Raw genomic sequence first — 14342 nt, 5'->3', positions numbered from 1 at the left:
TCACCAGAGCAGGGGCTACGGTGAGACAAATGAGGGGCAAAGATTAATTATTCCCTTGTCTTCTTTTTAAAATGATTCGGCAAAATGCTTGACAAATCCTGTCTTAATTTAGCATTTTGCTATTTAAATCATTATGCATGTTTTGTATTAATTTTGATTTTTGAAAGACTGCATTCAAATAATAGTCATCTTTTGAGTATTGAGTTTTTGGTATCCCCTTACATTTTGCTTCTGAGGCAAGTGCCTCATTTCTCACCATCATCCCAGCACTGAGTTTCATGACTGAGGACATCAGCATACACTGGAGAGGACATGGGTGTGAGATGACACATCTGAGTCAGGGCAGGCTCAGTTGTGCTCTAGTAACAAACAAACCCCACAGCTCAGGGGTTTAAAAAATCAGAGGTTTTTTTCTCATTTGGCTACTATCTGAGCACAAAAGTAAAGAATGTTATGTGTGGCCACTCTTAGCCTTCTGCCCAGCATTTTTTTAATGTGGTGAAATACATGTAACATAAACGTTACCATCTTAAGCATTACTTAAGTGGACAGTTCAGTGACATTAAGTACATTCCCATGCATCTATCAACACCATTCAGCTCTAGACTTTCTCATCTTCACAAACTGGAACTCGGTCCCCTTGAAACATTCATTACTCTTCCACCTCCACTAGCCTGAGGCACCTACCATTAAACCTCTGGTCTCTCAGTTTGATTTCTGTTGGGACCTTAAAAAAGTGGAGTCATACATTTTTTGTCTTTTTCTGACTAGTTTATTTCACTCCACATAGTATCTTTAAGGGTCGTCCATATTGTAGCATGTGTCAAAATTCTTTTCTTTTTTTGAAAAATTTTAAGCAGTCTTTCAAAAAACACATAAGATTTATCATTTTAACAATTTTGAAGTGTGCAGTTCAGTACTGTTAAGTACATTCACATTATTGTGCAACCTACCTCCAAAACTTTTTCATTTTGCAAAACCTAAACTCTACGCCCATTGAACTTTAGCTCCTCATGCCCCCTCCTCCCACGCCTGACAACCACCGTTGTATTTTCTGTTTCTATGAATTTACTTCAGAAATGTCATGTAAGTGAAATCATGCACTATTTGTCCTCTTGTGACTGGCTTCTTTTACTCAGCATAATGTCAGCAACTCTACTCTCTCAAATACTTATTTCTCTGTTGTTGTGCATTTCCAATGCCACCTCCTTCCATCAGGACCCCACCCCCAACAAATACAAGTGTCAGATTGGAAGTCATTATGGGTATGTTAAGAGCAGGTCAATAAAAAGAGAAGCCATGTCTACATGAGGATGTAAAAACAGATGGTATCAGGAAAGCAACAGCTCTCTAGCTCTGTTAGTCAATGAGTTAAGTCCCTGGACAGGAGATATCTGGAAGGAGAAAGTTTTACTTTTTGACACGAGAAAAGGTAAGCTGGGGACAAGTGACAGAAGGGTGATGTTTATATTTTTAAGGGCCTGATCATCTAGTGTAGAATTTCCACATCTGCTCATTAAACATATTTGTACTCTCACTTTCCTCCCTAAGATCATTGAGCTGTTGAGGGTGGATGCAGAAATAAAACTTTACTGAATTAAAATTTAAACAAATGATGGTCTCTTTGTAGATATGGCCCCAATTCTTTGTCTGTTTCCATATCTTGGCCAATGGGACCATGAGCTTTCCCTGCCAGAGCTGTCGTCTTCTTCTCCACCGTTCCATCTTGGGTGGACTTGGGATATTTTAGTTGTTTTGGCCAATAAAATATGGTAGAAGTGACAGTGCATTTTACCAGGTCTTGGTGCATTGCCACTGCTGTCATTCAGAATACTGGCTGAGCCATGTGAACAAATCCTGGGTGCCTTCCAGAGAAGGAGAGAACATGCAGACAGAGCTCATTTATTCCAGCCAAGCCTCCCTAGGTCAGTCACCATAGCTGAGCCCCTAATACATTAGAAAGCCTAGCCCAGCTCAGCAGAGACACCCCAACTGACTACAGACTCGTGAAGAGACCAGTAGAGAATAGAACACCCACCCCACTATACAAACCCATTAGAAAATAAAGGAATTATATTAAACCATTTGCCTTTATGATGGCTTACATATAGCAATAATGAATTGATCCTATAATCAAAGAGAACAGAACTGAGGGAAATGATAGTAATTTGCTACTTCTTACTTTTGGCATTAGTACTGGTATTTGAAGACAGCATTCACAATCATTCTGTTATTTAAATGCATTTCAGATAACTGTATATAAGTGCCTCCACGGAGGCTCCCTTCCAGGTAGTCAGGACAGAGTGGAAGGACATGCATGTTTTTGCGGACAATTTGTGATGCTTATTCACATGACTGGGCATGACTTTAACCCCTGTGTGATTCATCCTTTGGTAATAAAGATTGAAGATATTCCTGAGTATAAACAAGACATATACATTGTATGATTCTGAGATTGTTCGCTCCTTTTGGTGGATTTGAAAATGTTTAGAAAAGGGGGGATATTAGCTTAGGACACTAGGAGGAGGCACATTTGTAGGAGCACATTGAATGGTTTTCATCAGAAACAAGAAAATAGTTCTGAAAAAGCACATAAAACACTTCAGGTAATTTTTCACCCCAATATATAAGGACCCTTCACATAGACATCATATACACACTTTAATGAGTAGATGTATGCCATGAAAAAAAAATTGAGTAGTAATAAGTTGTATGTTTATTTTTGCTTCATCATATTTAAGAACACTTAAGACTCTAACCATATTAGATCAGTCTATTTATATTTCCATGTAGACACTTCTTGGAAACATGAGTTAGATAGTCAATTTTTGCCAGTGGCTATGATAAGCATGGGGACATACAGCTGAATGAAGACTGTAAAACCAGGAGATGAGCTATAAAACATACTAGCATGTTAAAGTCTACATTATCAAGGATAACAATAATGATAGTGCTATAGAAAATGGTGATGAACATATAAGTGAAAACTGGAGTCTCAGATTTTCCGGTACAATAAAAGTATGCAAATGCCTTAGTATCCAAGTGCATTTTGTCCATAGGAATAGGATAATACATGACTATTATTTGAGGAAAATAATGGAAAATTACTTGGAATGATATATGTCATAAAAGAATAAATTATGCTAAAGTAATTCATGTTAACTCATCAGATAAGTGAGAATTATGTATGAGCCAAAGATTGGCTTTATTTGTGTCACAGCATCAGGCTCTGAGGCTTTGAACGCTGCTTTTATGGGCACTTCTTCAGACTGCTATAGTTACCTTACCTGCCAAAGAATCTTTCTAGGGCCCTCTTTATGTCATTGTTCTTCAGACTGTAGATGAAGGGGTTCAGCATGGGTGTGACCACGGTGTACATCACCGAGGCTGTTGCACTTGAGTGTGAGCTCTGGGAAGAAGCAGAGCTGAGGTACACTCCTAGGCAAGTACAATAAAATAAGGAGACAACTGAGAGGTGAGATGCACAGGTAGAAAATGCTTTATACTTTCCCTGAGCTGATGAGATTGCACGTATGGAGGAAACGATCCTAGAGTATGAGTAAAAGATTCCAGCAAGGGGTCCACAGCCCAGCAACAGAGTTAAAATATAAATCATAATGTTGTTAAGAAAAGTGTCAGAACAGGCAAGTTGGAGCACCCGATTGAGTTCACAGAAAAAGTGGTGGATTTCCAAGTCTGAGCAGAAGCACAGACGCAACACCATTAAGTTATGTAACAAGGAATGTAGGGCACTCAAGATCCAGCACACCAGAATTAGCAGTCCACAGAGCTGGCGGTTCATGATCACCAAGTAGTGCAGGGGGTGGCAGATGGCCACATACCTGTCATAGGCCATCACGGTCAGGATAAAGTTGTCCAACACTGTAAAGAGGATATAAAAATATATCTGAGTGATGCAGCCTTCATAGGTGATGGCTTTGCTCTGTGTCTGGATGTTCCATAGCATCTTTGGGACAGTGGTGGAGGAGAAACAGATGTCTACCAAGGACAAGTTGGAGAGAAAGAAGTACATAGGTGTGTGGAGGTGGGAGTCTGAGCTGATGGCCAGGATGATGAGCAGGTTTCCAAACACAGTGATCAGGTACATGGACAGGAAAAGTCCGAATATGAGAGGCTGCAGTTCCAGTGCCTGTGAAAGTCCCAGAAGAAGAAATTCTGAAACTTCTGTACCATTGCCTTGTTCCATGTGTTAAAGGTGACTGCCAAAAAAAAAAAAGAAAAGAAAAGAAAAGAAAAAATGGAATAACTAATTTTCACATTAGCAAGCATTAGTAAATGAGAATAAACAACACATTTGAATTTTACAATCAGGAAAATGATTTCTATATTTGGCATATGATCTAGTTCCCATTAAGTCATCTCTATTGCCATTTCTCATTAGAATTTCCTTTTTTACCATCAACCAATTCTTCAAACATAATACGTATTGCTGTTTTATTGAGGGTATGTTTCATTCACTTGAGGTATCTATAAGGTGTCCCCAAAAATGTAACTCACACTTTGAATAATAATAAAGGTAATATTTATTAAAATGCATTTAATTTATAAAATTCAGCTATCATATTGTACAGTGTGTATACATTTTTGAGGGTGAGGGCGACATCCAGTATCTTGACTATAGACCATGTTCCAGGCACTGTTCACAATATGCAATGCTGAAAAAGAAAAGTCTCTATAAACTAATGACAAAAAAAATAATCAAATAAAAATGATAATATCACATATCCAATGGTGAAGATGCTATAAAGAAAAGTAAATCACATTAAATGAAGATAATGCACAGACAGTGTTCCATTTTACAGAGTTTAGCCAAGACCTGCCAACAGATGACAGTTAAACAGACACCTCAGTGAAGAATAAGCAGGAGACTAAGAGGGGTGTTCTTGGCAGACAAAAGGATCAGCCAGTGCAAAGGCCCTGAGGAAGATGCTTGTTTTAGAAAATCAATGCCCAAAATGACCCAGTATATCTGGAGGAATGAGCAAGGCAGAGCAGGGTGAGAGATGATGTCAGAAAATAGTAAAAAACAAGGTAGCCTGCATGTTGCTGTTGAAACTTCAAGTCATAGGGGGTGCCTTGTGCACACTAGGTAAATGTTGCACTTTATTAATCTGGTTGCAAAAGCATCCAGTGAATCGAAAAGGATCTCCTCCTTGTTACCTTCTCTTAATTTTAGAGTCACATCTATATGTATAAAAGTCTAAGTGACCATTTGATCATTCGACTGGTCGCTATGACGTGCACTGACCACCAGGGAGCAGACGCTCAATGCAGGAGCTGCCCCCTGGTGGTCAGTGCGTTCCCACAGTGGGAGCACTGCTCAGCTGACCAAAGGGTGCCAGATGCAGGGCTTACTGCTGGCCACCACAGCCCGGAGACTGCAGCGGAGCCGCAGCGAGCCTACCAATTGGCATGGCAGTGGCAGGCACAGCAAAGCCAGGATGAGCAGGAGCAGCAGGCAAGAGCAGCACGCAGTGTTGGACTGCTGGTTTCAGCCCGATCCCCACAGGCCACACTGAGGGACTTCCACCTCTAGAATATATGAGTCAAGGTACTTCTGCTCTGAGGACTGCTCTCAGTATTTAAGGCAAACACAAAACACACCAGGGCCCCTTCATCTGTTGTGTCCCTGTCCTTCTCCCTCCCTCCTGCACTATGTAGGCTACGAGTAGATACATTGAGCTACCAGATTGCACAGTGTATATACATTTTGGGGGGGGACATCCTGTATGTTGACTATAGACCATGTTCCAGATTAAGTCTACATCAAGTATCTTTTCTTAAAAGAATTTAGAAATAGTACCTAGATATTCATATCAGAAGCCTCCCATGGACAAATACGCTTGAGACTTCATATTGCTATTCCCATTTTCTGCCCTGTATTTAAAGAAACATGAACAATAGGTTAAATAAACATAGTGGGAGAGACAGAAATAAAATGCACATGAGGGAGAAAAGAGATCTAATGAACTCAGCTTGTCCCTGAGAGATGATGAGGAAGAGAAATCTTTGGATTCTAGCAGTTTTCCAACCCTAATAACACCCCCTTGAGGCCAAGCAAAAATAATAAAGGAGAAAAAATAAATTTCTCCAAAAGACAGAGGTAGTTATAAATGTATGGTATGAAACACCTTACAGATTGATTATGCAAAGTAAAAAATTACCAAAAAATAAACTAATACTCACAAAAGGAAATATACAAAAACAACACAGGTGGAATATTTTTAACATCAAGCAGAAGAAGACAAGTTTTTCCTGTGCCTCTTCTATATTTACTTGACCAGTTAGTTTTTAATCGGTTGATGGCAGATGAGACAAGCCCCTTTCTCACTTTTCCTATGTAGCATCATTGTTTTCCTTGGACTTTGAGTTTTTATCTCATTTTTGACAAACCAAGGGGCACAATCTAATTCTGATTAGGTTGTGCCCGCAAAGGCCTCCCAGGACATGAGCAATACATGCTGCACATGCCATAAGGAGCCCTCCTTCTACAGTGAGTAACTTTGTTCATACAATTTAAGCCTGAGCACGTTGTCCTGCAAACATTTGTTTCATTGTACTGTGTCTTCAACATCACAGTGCCAGATCCAAACAGGCTTCACCTGTTTTATTCACCTTTGTCTTTTCACAACTGTTTGTGAATATACATGCACCTATATAGGAACACATTTAAGTAAATGTGAAGTTACTAAATGAAAGGAATGACAGGGAGAATGAAACCTGGTTAAACAAGGTGATTTCAAAGCAGTGTCTAAGTTATAATGTCTTCTTTTTTTTTCCTTTAATCTTTATGGTTGAAAGTATTACATAGGTCCTCCTTTTTCCCCCATTAAACTCTTACAGCTCATTCCGATCCTCCCTCCCACCACGACCAGGCCCTCACCACCCCATTGTCTGTGTCCATGGGTTATGCATATATGCATACAAGTTTATTGGTTGATCTTCCCTCTGATATAAAGATGTATGAATTCAAATATGCTAATGGAAGGTAAAGGTAATCTGTAGACAAATATAAAAAAGAATGCCTTCCAGAGGACGGTAGAAGATGCAAATTTTGGGAAATACAGTTAAGGACAAAGGCAAAAAAAAAACCAATAAGGAATAACAACTTGGCCATATGTGTGTGGAGTGATATGTTAGTACCAACTACTCAGAACATTCACTTTCATTCTTGTTTTATAGTAAGGATTCCAAAGTAAAGAATATAAAATTATCATCTGACTTTTTCTCAGTAAGAAAAGTGAAAAATAAAAAAACAATGAAGAGAATACAGTACGACTGAGTGATAGATTTGAGCCCACACTATTAATAAACACTCACAATTCCCCACATACACATACATAAAGGTACTCAATGACAACAAAGTGAATGAGGAAAATCCTCCAATTCCTTGTTCAGGAGAATGCAATGAAAAACAGGAGTAAAAACACTCTGACTCTACTACACAAATGTCAACACTTGTACAGACAATTTACAAGAGAGAAAGCAAATGAGTAACTAACCCACAAATATATTCAGGTCACAGGTAATGAAGAAATTGCAAAGTTAAGCTATTTAGCATACCTCCTTTTACTTATCAAATAAATTTTTTCATGTGAATTGAAAGAAGATTCTGTGAAATGTATGTCTTCTGAACTACTGTTGCAAGGTAGTATTTATAAGAAATATACTGGATCTGGGTCTTTTGAATAGACCTCATGATAAAAATAAAGGAAAACTGCCCTCAATTTACTGGACACTTTCCATCCCTAGTACTCTACTTTCCTACTACCTTTAGTTGCAAAAATCATTTTGTACATTCTACTTTTACTTAAACTAATATATGCCTCCCAGCACTATCTCTAATTGGGTTTCCATCAGATAATTGCCAACAATTACCCATGTGTTGCTGCGTTCAATGTTCACTTCTCCTTTTAGCATCATAAACTAATCATTAGTTAATCAGGCAAACTTTCAATCATAGGCTGATGCCTGTCAAGAGACCTCAGGTACAAGTGCTTGGCTTTGACTCTCTCAGACCCTTTCCTGTACTACCTACTGGACCTCTGGACTCACCTGATTGGGAACTCTGAGGAGAAGGTCTTCATGGGAAAGTCCAACCTCCTGGATGGTTGATGATGAAGACTGAAGCTCTCTGCCCAGACAAGACAGCAGGAAGGAAGCAAGCACAGGTCTCTTAGACAAACTTAGGATTCCAAAAGCAACAACACGTCCTATCCAGCCCAAGGTCACACACACTGAGAGGCTGGAGATGAGGAGGTATTTACCACTCTCTATGTCTGCTCATTAGGTGCATTTCTGTCTTGTTACTCCAACTCCTAATCACCCAATTTTCCTGTGGGTCTGGACTGAAGGGAATATTTTCCTGGAGATTCTGTATTCCCAAAAGACCAGCTTAGAAGTCAAGTTAATCTAGTTATTCCTCATAAAATCTGTTGGCTTCCAGAGGATTAAACTCCCAGCACTGTATCCCAACCCTGATTTAAGATATTTCTCATCTGGATTAGGAAATTCTAATCTCCAAATCTTGGCTTTTGGTAAGAACACAGTCCCTGATTCTACATAAAATGGCTTTTTTTTTTTTTTTTCTTTTCAACAAGGGAGAGAACTAAATTCCTTTGACATAAACTTTGGGTGTTACACACTGGGCTTCATGACACATTAGCCAAAACAATTTGGCATTTCAACCTTATTTATAAGAACTGTCATTTAGTCCCTCACTATGAAATATTCATTAATTATAAAGAATACTAGAGGCCCGATGCACAAAATTTGTGCACTGGGGGTTGTCCCTCAGCCCAGCCTGTACCCTCTCCATTCTGGAACCCCTCAGGGGATGTCCACCTGCTAGTTTAGGCCCGACAGGGATTGGGCCTAAACCGGCAATCCGACATCCCTCTCACAATCTGGGACCGCTGGCTCCTAATTGTTCTCCTGCCTGCCTGCCTGATTGCCCCCTAACTGCTCCCCTGATGGCCTGATCACCCCCAACTGCCCTCCCCTGCCAGCCCAATCGCCCCCAACTGCCCTCCCCTGCCATGACCCGCCTCCTTCACGTGAGGCAGTGGAGACGCCAGGACCGGCCTCCTCTACACCATGAGGAGCCACGGAACCCCCAGGCCTCACCGCACAGAGCAGCTGCCAGGCCCCGCTTCTGCTGTGCGCATGGCAGTGGCCATCTTGTGGTGGCCATCTTGTGGTGGCCATTATTTGTGGTGGCCATCTTGTGGAGACCATCTTTGGTGGCCATCTTGTGGTGGCCATCTTGTGATGATGTCATGCGCAAGGGTCACCTAGGCTTTTATTAGTATAGATAATTTGCTTGTAGGATGGCTTGTCATACAGCAATAACTTACTGATACAATAATCAAAGTGAACAGAAATGAGGATAGTGCCGAAACCGGTTTGGCTCAATGGATAGAGTGTCGGTCTGCGGACTGAAAGGTCCCAGGTTCGATTCCGGTCAAGGGCATGTACATTGGCTGCGGGCACATTCCTGGTAGGGGGTGTGCAGGAGGCAGCTGGTCGATGATTCTCTCGCATCGATGTTTCTAGCTCTCTATCCCTCTCCCTTCCTCTCTGTAAAAAATCAATAAAATATATTTTTTTAAAAATGAGGATAGTAATAATCTTCTGCTAATTATTGTTGACATTTGTTCTCATTTTTTAAGATGGCATTCATGGATACTGTGTTATTTTAGTTTATTTCAGACACCTGTATTTAAACACTCTCATTGGGAGTTCATTTCTCTATAACCATGAAAGGTGGAAAGAACACATATTTTTGTGCAGGAAAACAGGTGACCATGATTTACATGAAAAAAGCAAGAATGCAAGTTCTCTTTTGAGTCATTCTTTGATCATTAAAGATGAATAGAATCATGAGCATAATAGAGTCATGAGCATAATAGAATCATGAGCATAATAGAATCATGAGCATAATAGTCATTAACCATCCCATTCATGCTTATGGAAAATTGATAAAAGGGGTTCTGTATTCTTTATAGTAATAAGAAGATTGCTATTATAGGCAGCACTGAATTGCTATTATAGAAACACTAGAGGCCCAGTGCATGAAATTCGTGCACTGGGGAGGGTGTCCCTCAGCCCAGCTTGCACCCTCTCTAATATGGGACCCCTCGGGGGATGTCCAACTGCAGGATTAGGACAGTTGGACATCCCTCTCACAATCCGGGACCGCTGGCTCCTAACCAGTCACCTACCTGCCTGATTGCCCCCTAACTGCTTCCTTGCTGCCCTGATTGCCCCCTAACTGCTCCTCTGCGGGCCTGATTGCCCCCAAATACCCTCCCCTGCTGGCCTGATCACCCCCAAGGCTTTTATTAGTATAGATATGACCCTGCACAGAAAATTTTACTAACCCTGCTTTATAATAAGGGCTTGACGATTGAATCATTAGGACCAGACACCAAGATTTCCTTTCTTTGAATAGTGGAGGGAATACTTATCTTGTCTTTAAGTTGCCCAGAAATTAAAATGAGATAATGACTTAGAAAAGTATAAAAGCACCATATAAAGACAACTGTATTTTTAATGAAGTGGCAAAATGAAAAACACTTTTTATTCTCTCCTTCCTTCCTTTACAGCTTTTATTTAAACTTTGAAATTTATAAAAATTTCACTCCAATTTTCATTTCTTTACATTCAACATTATTTTGTATTGGTTTCAGGTTTTATATTAGTTACAGAATAGTGGTTAGACAATCATATACTTTACAAAGTGTTCCCCGATATTTCTAGTACCCACCTGGCATCATACCATCATTACAACACTACTGACTATATTCCCTATTTAAGTGACAATGGGTTTACAGGTTCCTTTCAGTCTTTCTTTTGTGTTTTTTGTCCTTCCTTTTCTTTCTCACTTCTTCCCTCATTTTCTTTATATAGTATCTCAATTGGCCATCAAAGATCAGTGAAGGCACTGGGACACGCTTCATCCATTTTACAGACCAGGACCCCCGGGAGCGCCTGGCTCGGCTCGGCCACGCCCCCCCGGGTGGCAATCCTGGCTCGGCCCGGCCACGCCCCCCCATGCTGGCAATCCCCCCGGGACCCCCGGAACTAAGAGGATTGGGCGCCGCCATATTGGTCTTCTCAACAGTCGGATAGGCCACCCGGAGTCCCTCCCCCAGCCTCTCGCAGGCCCAATCATGGGCATAGCAGAGGTGCGGTCAATTTGCATGTTTCTCTATTATAAGGTAGGATAATGATAATTCAATAAAAGATGGAAAAACACCAACCAATCTTCAAATACACATATATATATGACTACCAGTGCGAGATCAGATCTAAACCCAGTCAGACATCCCTCTCACAATCAGGGACCTCTGGCTCTTAAATGCTCACCTGCCTGCCTGCCTTTCTGATTGCCCCTAACTGCGGGTGGCTGCTTGGTTCCCTAGTCTTGCAGTCTTGGGCGGGCAGCTGGCCAGCCAGCTTTCTGGACCAGGGTCCATCCCTCGCAGCGGCAGCTTCCTGGATCCTGCGGCCACCCCCCTCCCAGAGGAGCTGGAAGGTCTAGAAGGAAGGACGGAGGTCCAGAATGACTTCCACTCTATCTAATTAGCATATTACCCTTTTATTATATAGGATAAACTCCCTTACAAATGGGCATCATCCCTCCATACTCCATTTATTCTTCATGCTGTACATGAATAGATGTACAGCATGAAGAATAAATATTTTACATAGTAATTCAATGTGTGATTTAAAAATTTGCTTTATCATATTGAAATTAATCTGTGATTTTAAGGTGGTATTAGACCAACCTATTTATTAACACTTACCTTTCAGTGAAGAGTCCTTTTGGAGACATGGATTTGATAATCATGTTGCAAGTGGCTCAGGTAGTGATTGTAAACACTGGGATGAAAAAGAACAGGATTCTAATGAGGAGAATTAAACCTGGTGAGCAGCTATTAAACACAAGTATGCCAGAGTTTACATTATCAGGAAGAACACTTAAGATAGTGATATACAAAAGAATGTCAGTCATAAAAGTGAAAGCCACAATTCTCATATTTTCCTCTCTTTTAAAATTATGTAAATTGCCTTGGTCATTAAGTGTAGTTTTTAAAATATTTTTTATTTATTTCAGAGAGGAAGAAAGAGGGCAAGAGAGATAGAAATATCAATGATGAGAGAGAATTATTGATCCACTGCCTACTGCATTCCCCCTACTGGGATCAAGCACACAACCCTGGCATGACCCCTGACCAGGAATTGAACCTTAACCTCCTGGTTCATGGGTTAAGGCTCAACCACTGAGCCAAACCAGTGGGACTCATGAACTATACTTTTTTTTCCATAGAAGTAATACCATTCAGGATGACTTTTTAGGTACAAAAATTATTTGGTATGATATATGTCATTTGAGAAAAATTATTCTTTAAAAAAAATCCACATTGTCCATTAGGTAAATAGGATTTTCCAAATATCTGATCCATGAAGGAAATAAATTGGGAAAGTAGGAATACAGCAAAGAGAAAATCTGTTGGTTATCTGAGAGGGCAGAAAGTTTAATTGAGTTACATAAATTGAATAGAGAAGTTGAGGCCAAATAAATAGAATTTCAGGAAATCAATGAAAAAAGCAAGTTGTACTTCCATAGTGAAAAAATAATCACAGTATCTGACTCTGAGTCTTTGACCTCTGCCATCATGGGCATGTCTTCAGTCTTAGGACAACTGGCCAGTTTGAAGTTTCCGTCACAGAGTATCTCTTCAGAGCCTGTTTAATGTCCTTGTTCCTGAGACTACAGATGAAGGGGTTCAGCATGGGTGGGACCAGGGATTACATCACTGAGGCTGTGGCTCCTAAGTGTGAGCTGTGGGTAGCAGCAGAGCTAAGGTGCACTCCTAACATTGTACCACAAAAGAAGGAGACAACTGAGAGGTGAGACATACAAGCAGAAAATGCTTTGTACTTCCCCTGAGCTGATGACATTCCATGTGTGCAGGACAGTTTTACAATCTGAGTAAAGATCCCAGCAAAAGGACCACCACCAAGCAGAAGAGCTGAAAAATACATCACCATGTTATTTTAAAATGTGTCAGAACAGGCAAGTTTGGTCATCTGATTGAGTTCACAGAAAAAGTGAGGAATTTCCAAATTCATGCAGAAGGACAGTTGTAATGCCATTAAGCAATGTAGCAAGGAATTCAGGACACTTGTGGTCCAGGACATCAGAACCAACAGTCCACAGAGCTGAGGGTTCATGATGACCATGTAGTGCAGGGGATGGGAGATGACCACAAACCGGTCATAGGTCATCACAGTCAAGAGAAAAAACCTCCAACCCAACAAAATATATATATAAATACATCTGGGTGATGCAGCCTTCATATGTGATGACTTTGCTCTGTGTCTGGATGTTCCATAGCATCTTTGGGACGGTGGTGGAGGTGAAACAGATGTCTACCAAGGACAAGTTGGAGAGGAAGAAGTACATGAGTATGTGGAGGTGGGAGTCTGAGCTGATGACCAGGATGATGAACAAGTTTCCAAACACAGTGACCAGGTACATGAAGAGGAAAAGCCCAAATATGAGGGGCTACAATTCTGATTTCTCAGAAAATTCCAGAAGAAGAAATTATGAAATTTGTGTAAGATTCACAGGTTCCATGTGGTGGAGGTGACTACCAGGAAAAATGAAAATAACATGACTAATTTTCACACAAACTTACATTGCTCACATACTTGAAATGCCACAATTCATATTTTGCAGGCTAGACATAAATTTTAATATTGAGTATGGCTATGGTCCCCTGTAGGGGATATCCAGTGCCACACCTGATATGGAATATTTGTTCAAATCACCTATGTCTCTGAGAAGTTCATGTATTCTACAATTTTAATGAGAATTTCTTCATGTTTCCCAGGAATATAAATTGAGTGCTGACCATGTTTTAGGCACTGTCCAGGCTGTGAGAACAGGGTGCTGAGGAAAAAAAGTCCCTACAATGCAATGAAGGAGAAAAGAATGTAGAAGTAAATGATGAAATAATAAGTTATTTCATATGGTGGCCGCTGGTATGAAGAAAAGGAAAGCACTTCTAAAGGAGTGACTATGGAGTTCTGTTTTTCATGGGTTTGTAAGTGGATCTGACATTTGAACAGAGACCTCAAAGAAGTGAAAAGGGGGAAATTCTGTGATGTCCTGAATTAAATAACACTGAGGCCAGAGGTGAGAGAAAAAGACAAGAGTAGTCAACCAGGTAAAGCTGTGAGTCCACTGACCAAAGACTGCTCACATGTTGGAACTTGAATCAATATCTGAAGTGTCCACTAGATGGCCC

The 14342-nt window shown here is 40.5% G+C and overlaps 1 protein-coding gene and 1 pseudogene across 1 annotated transcript; both read right to left on the bottom strand.

Annotated features, from left to right (window-relative positions):
* Nucleotides 1-3283: 3283 nt before the first annotated feature.
* Nucleotides 3284-4207, bottom strand: LOC103301040 (olfactory receptor-like protein OLF4). Its single transcript, XM_028134581.2, has one exon. It carries the CDS (start codon nucleotides 4205-4207, stop codon nucleotides 3284-3286), a length of 924 nt encoding a protein of 307 aa, XP_027990382.2.
* Nucleotides 4208-12702: 8495 nt separating this feature from the next.
* On the bottom strand, nucleotides 12703-13474 carry LOC129149562 (olfactory receptor 7A10-like; annotated as a pseudogene).
* Between the last annotated feature and the right edge of the window lie 868 nt (nucleotides 13475-14342).

This window comes from Eptesicus fuscus, chromosome 6 (genome assembly GCF_027574615.1).
Source record: "Eptesicus fuscus isolate TK198812 chromosome 6, DD_ASM_mEF_20220401, whole genome shotgun sequence".
Classification (NCBI taxonomy): domain Eukaryota; kingdom Metazoa; phylum Chordata; class Mammalia; order Chiroptera; family Vespertilionidae; genus Eptesicus; species Eptesicus fuscus.
This window is presented reverse-complemented; position numbering and strand designations above follow the sequence as displayed.

Excerpts from the sequence above, each read along its gene's own strand:
- LOC103301040 (XM_028134581.2), bottom strand. The coding sequence starts at position 4,207 with ATGGAACAAGGCAATGGTACAGAAGTTTCAGAATTTCTTCTTCTGGGA.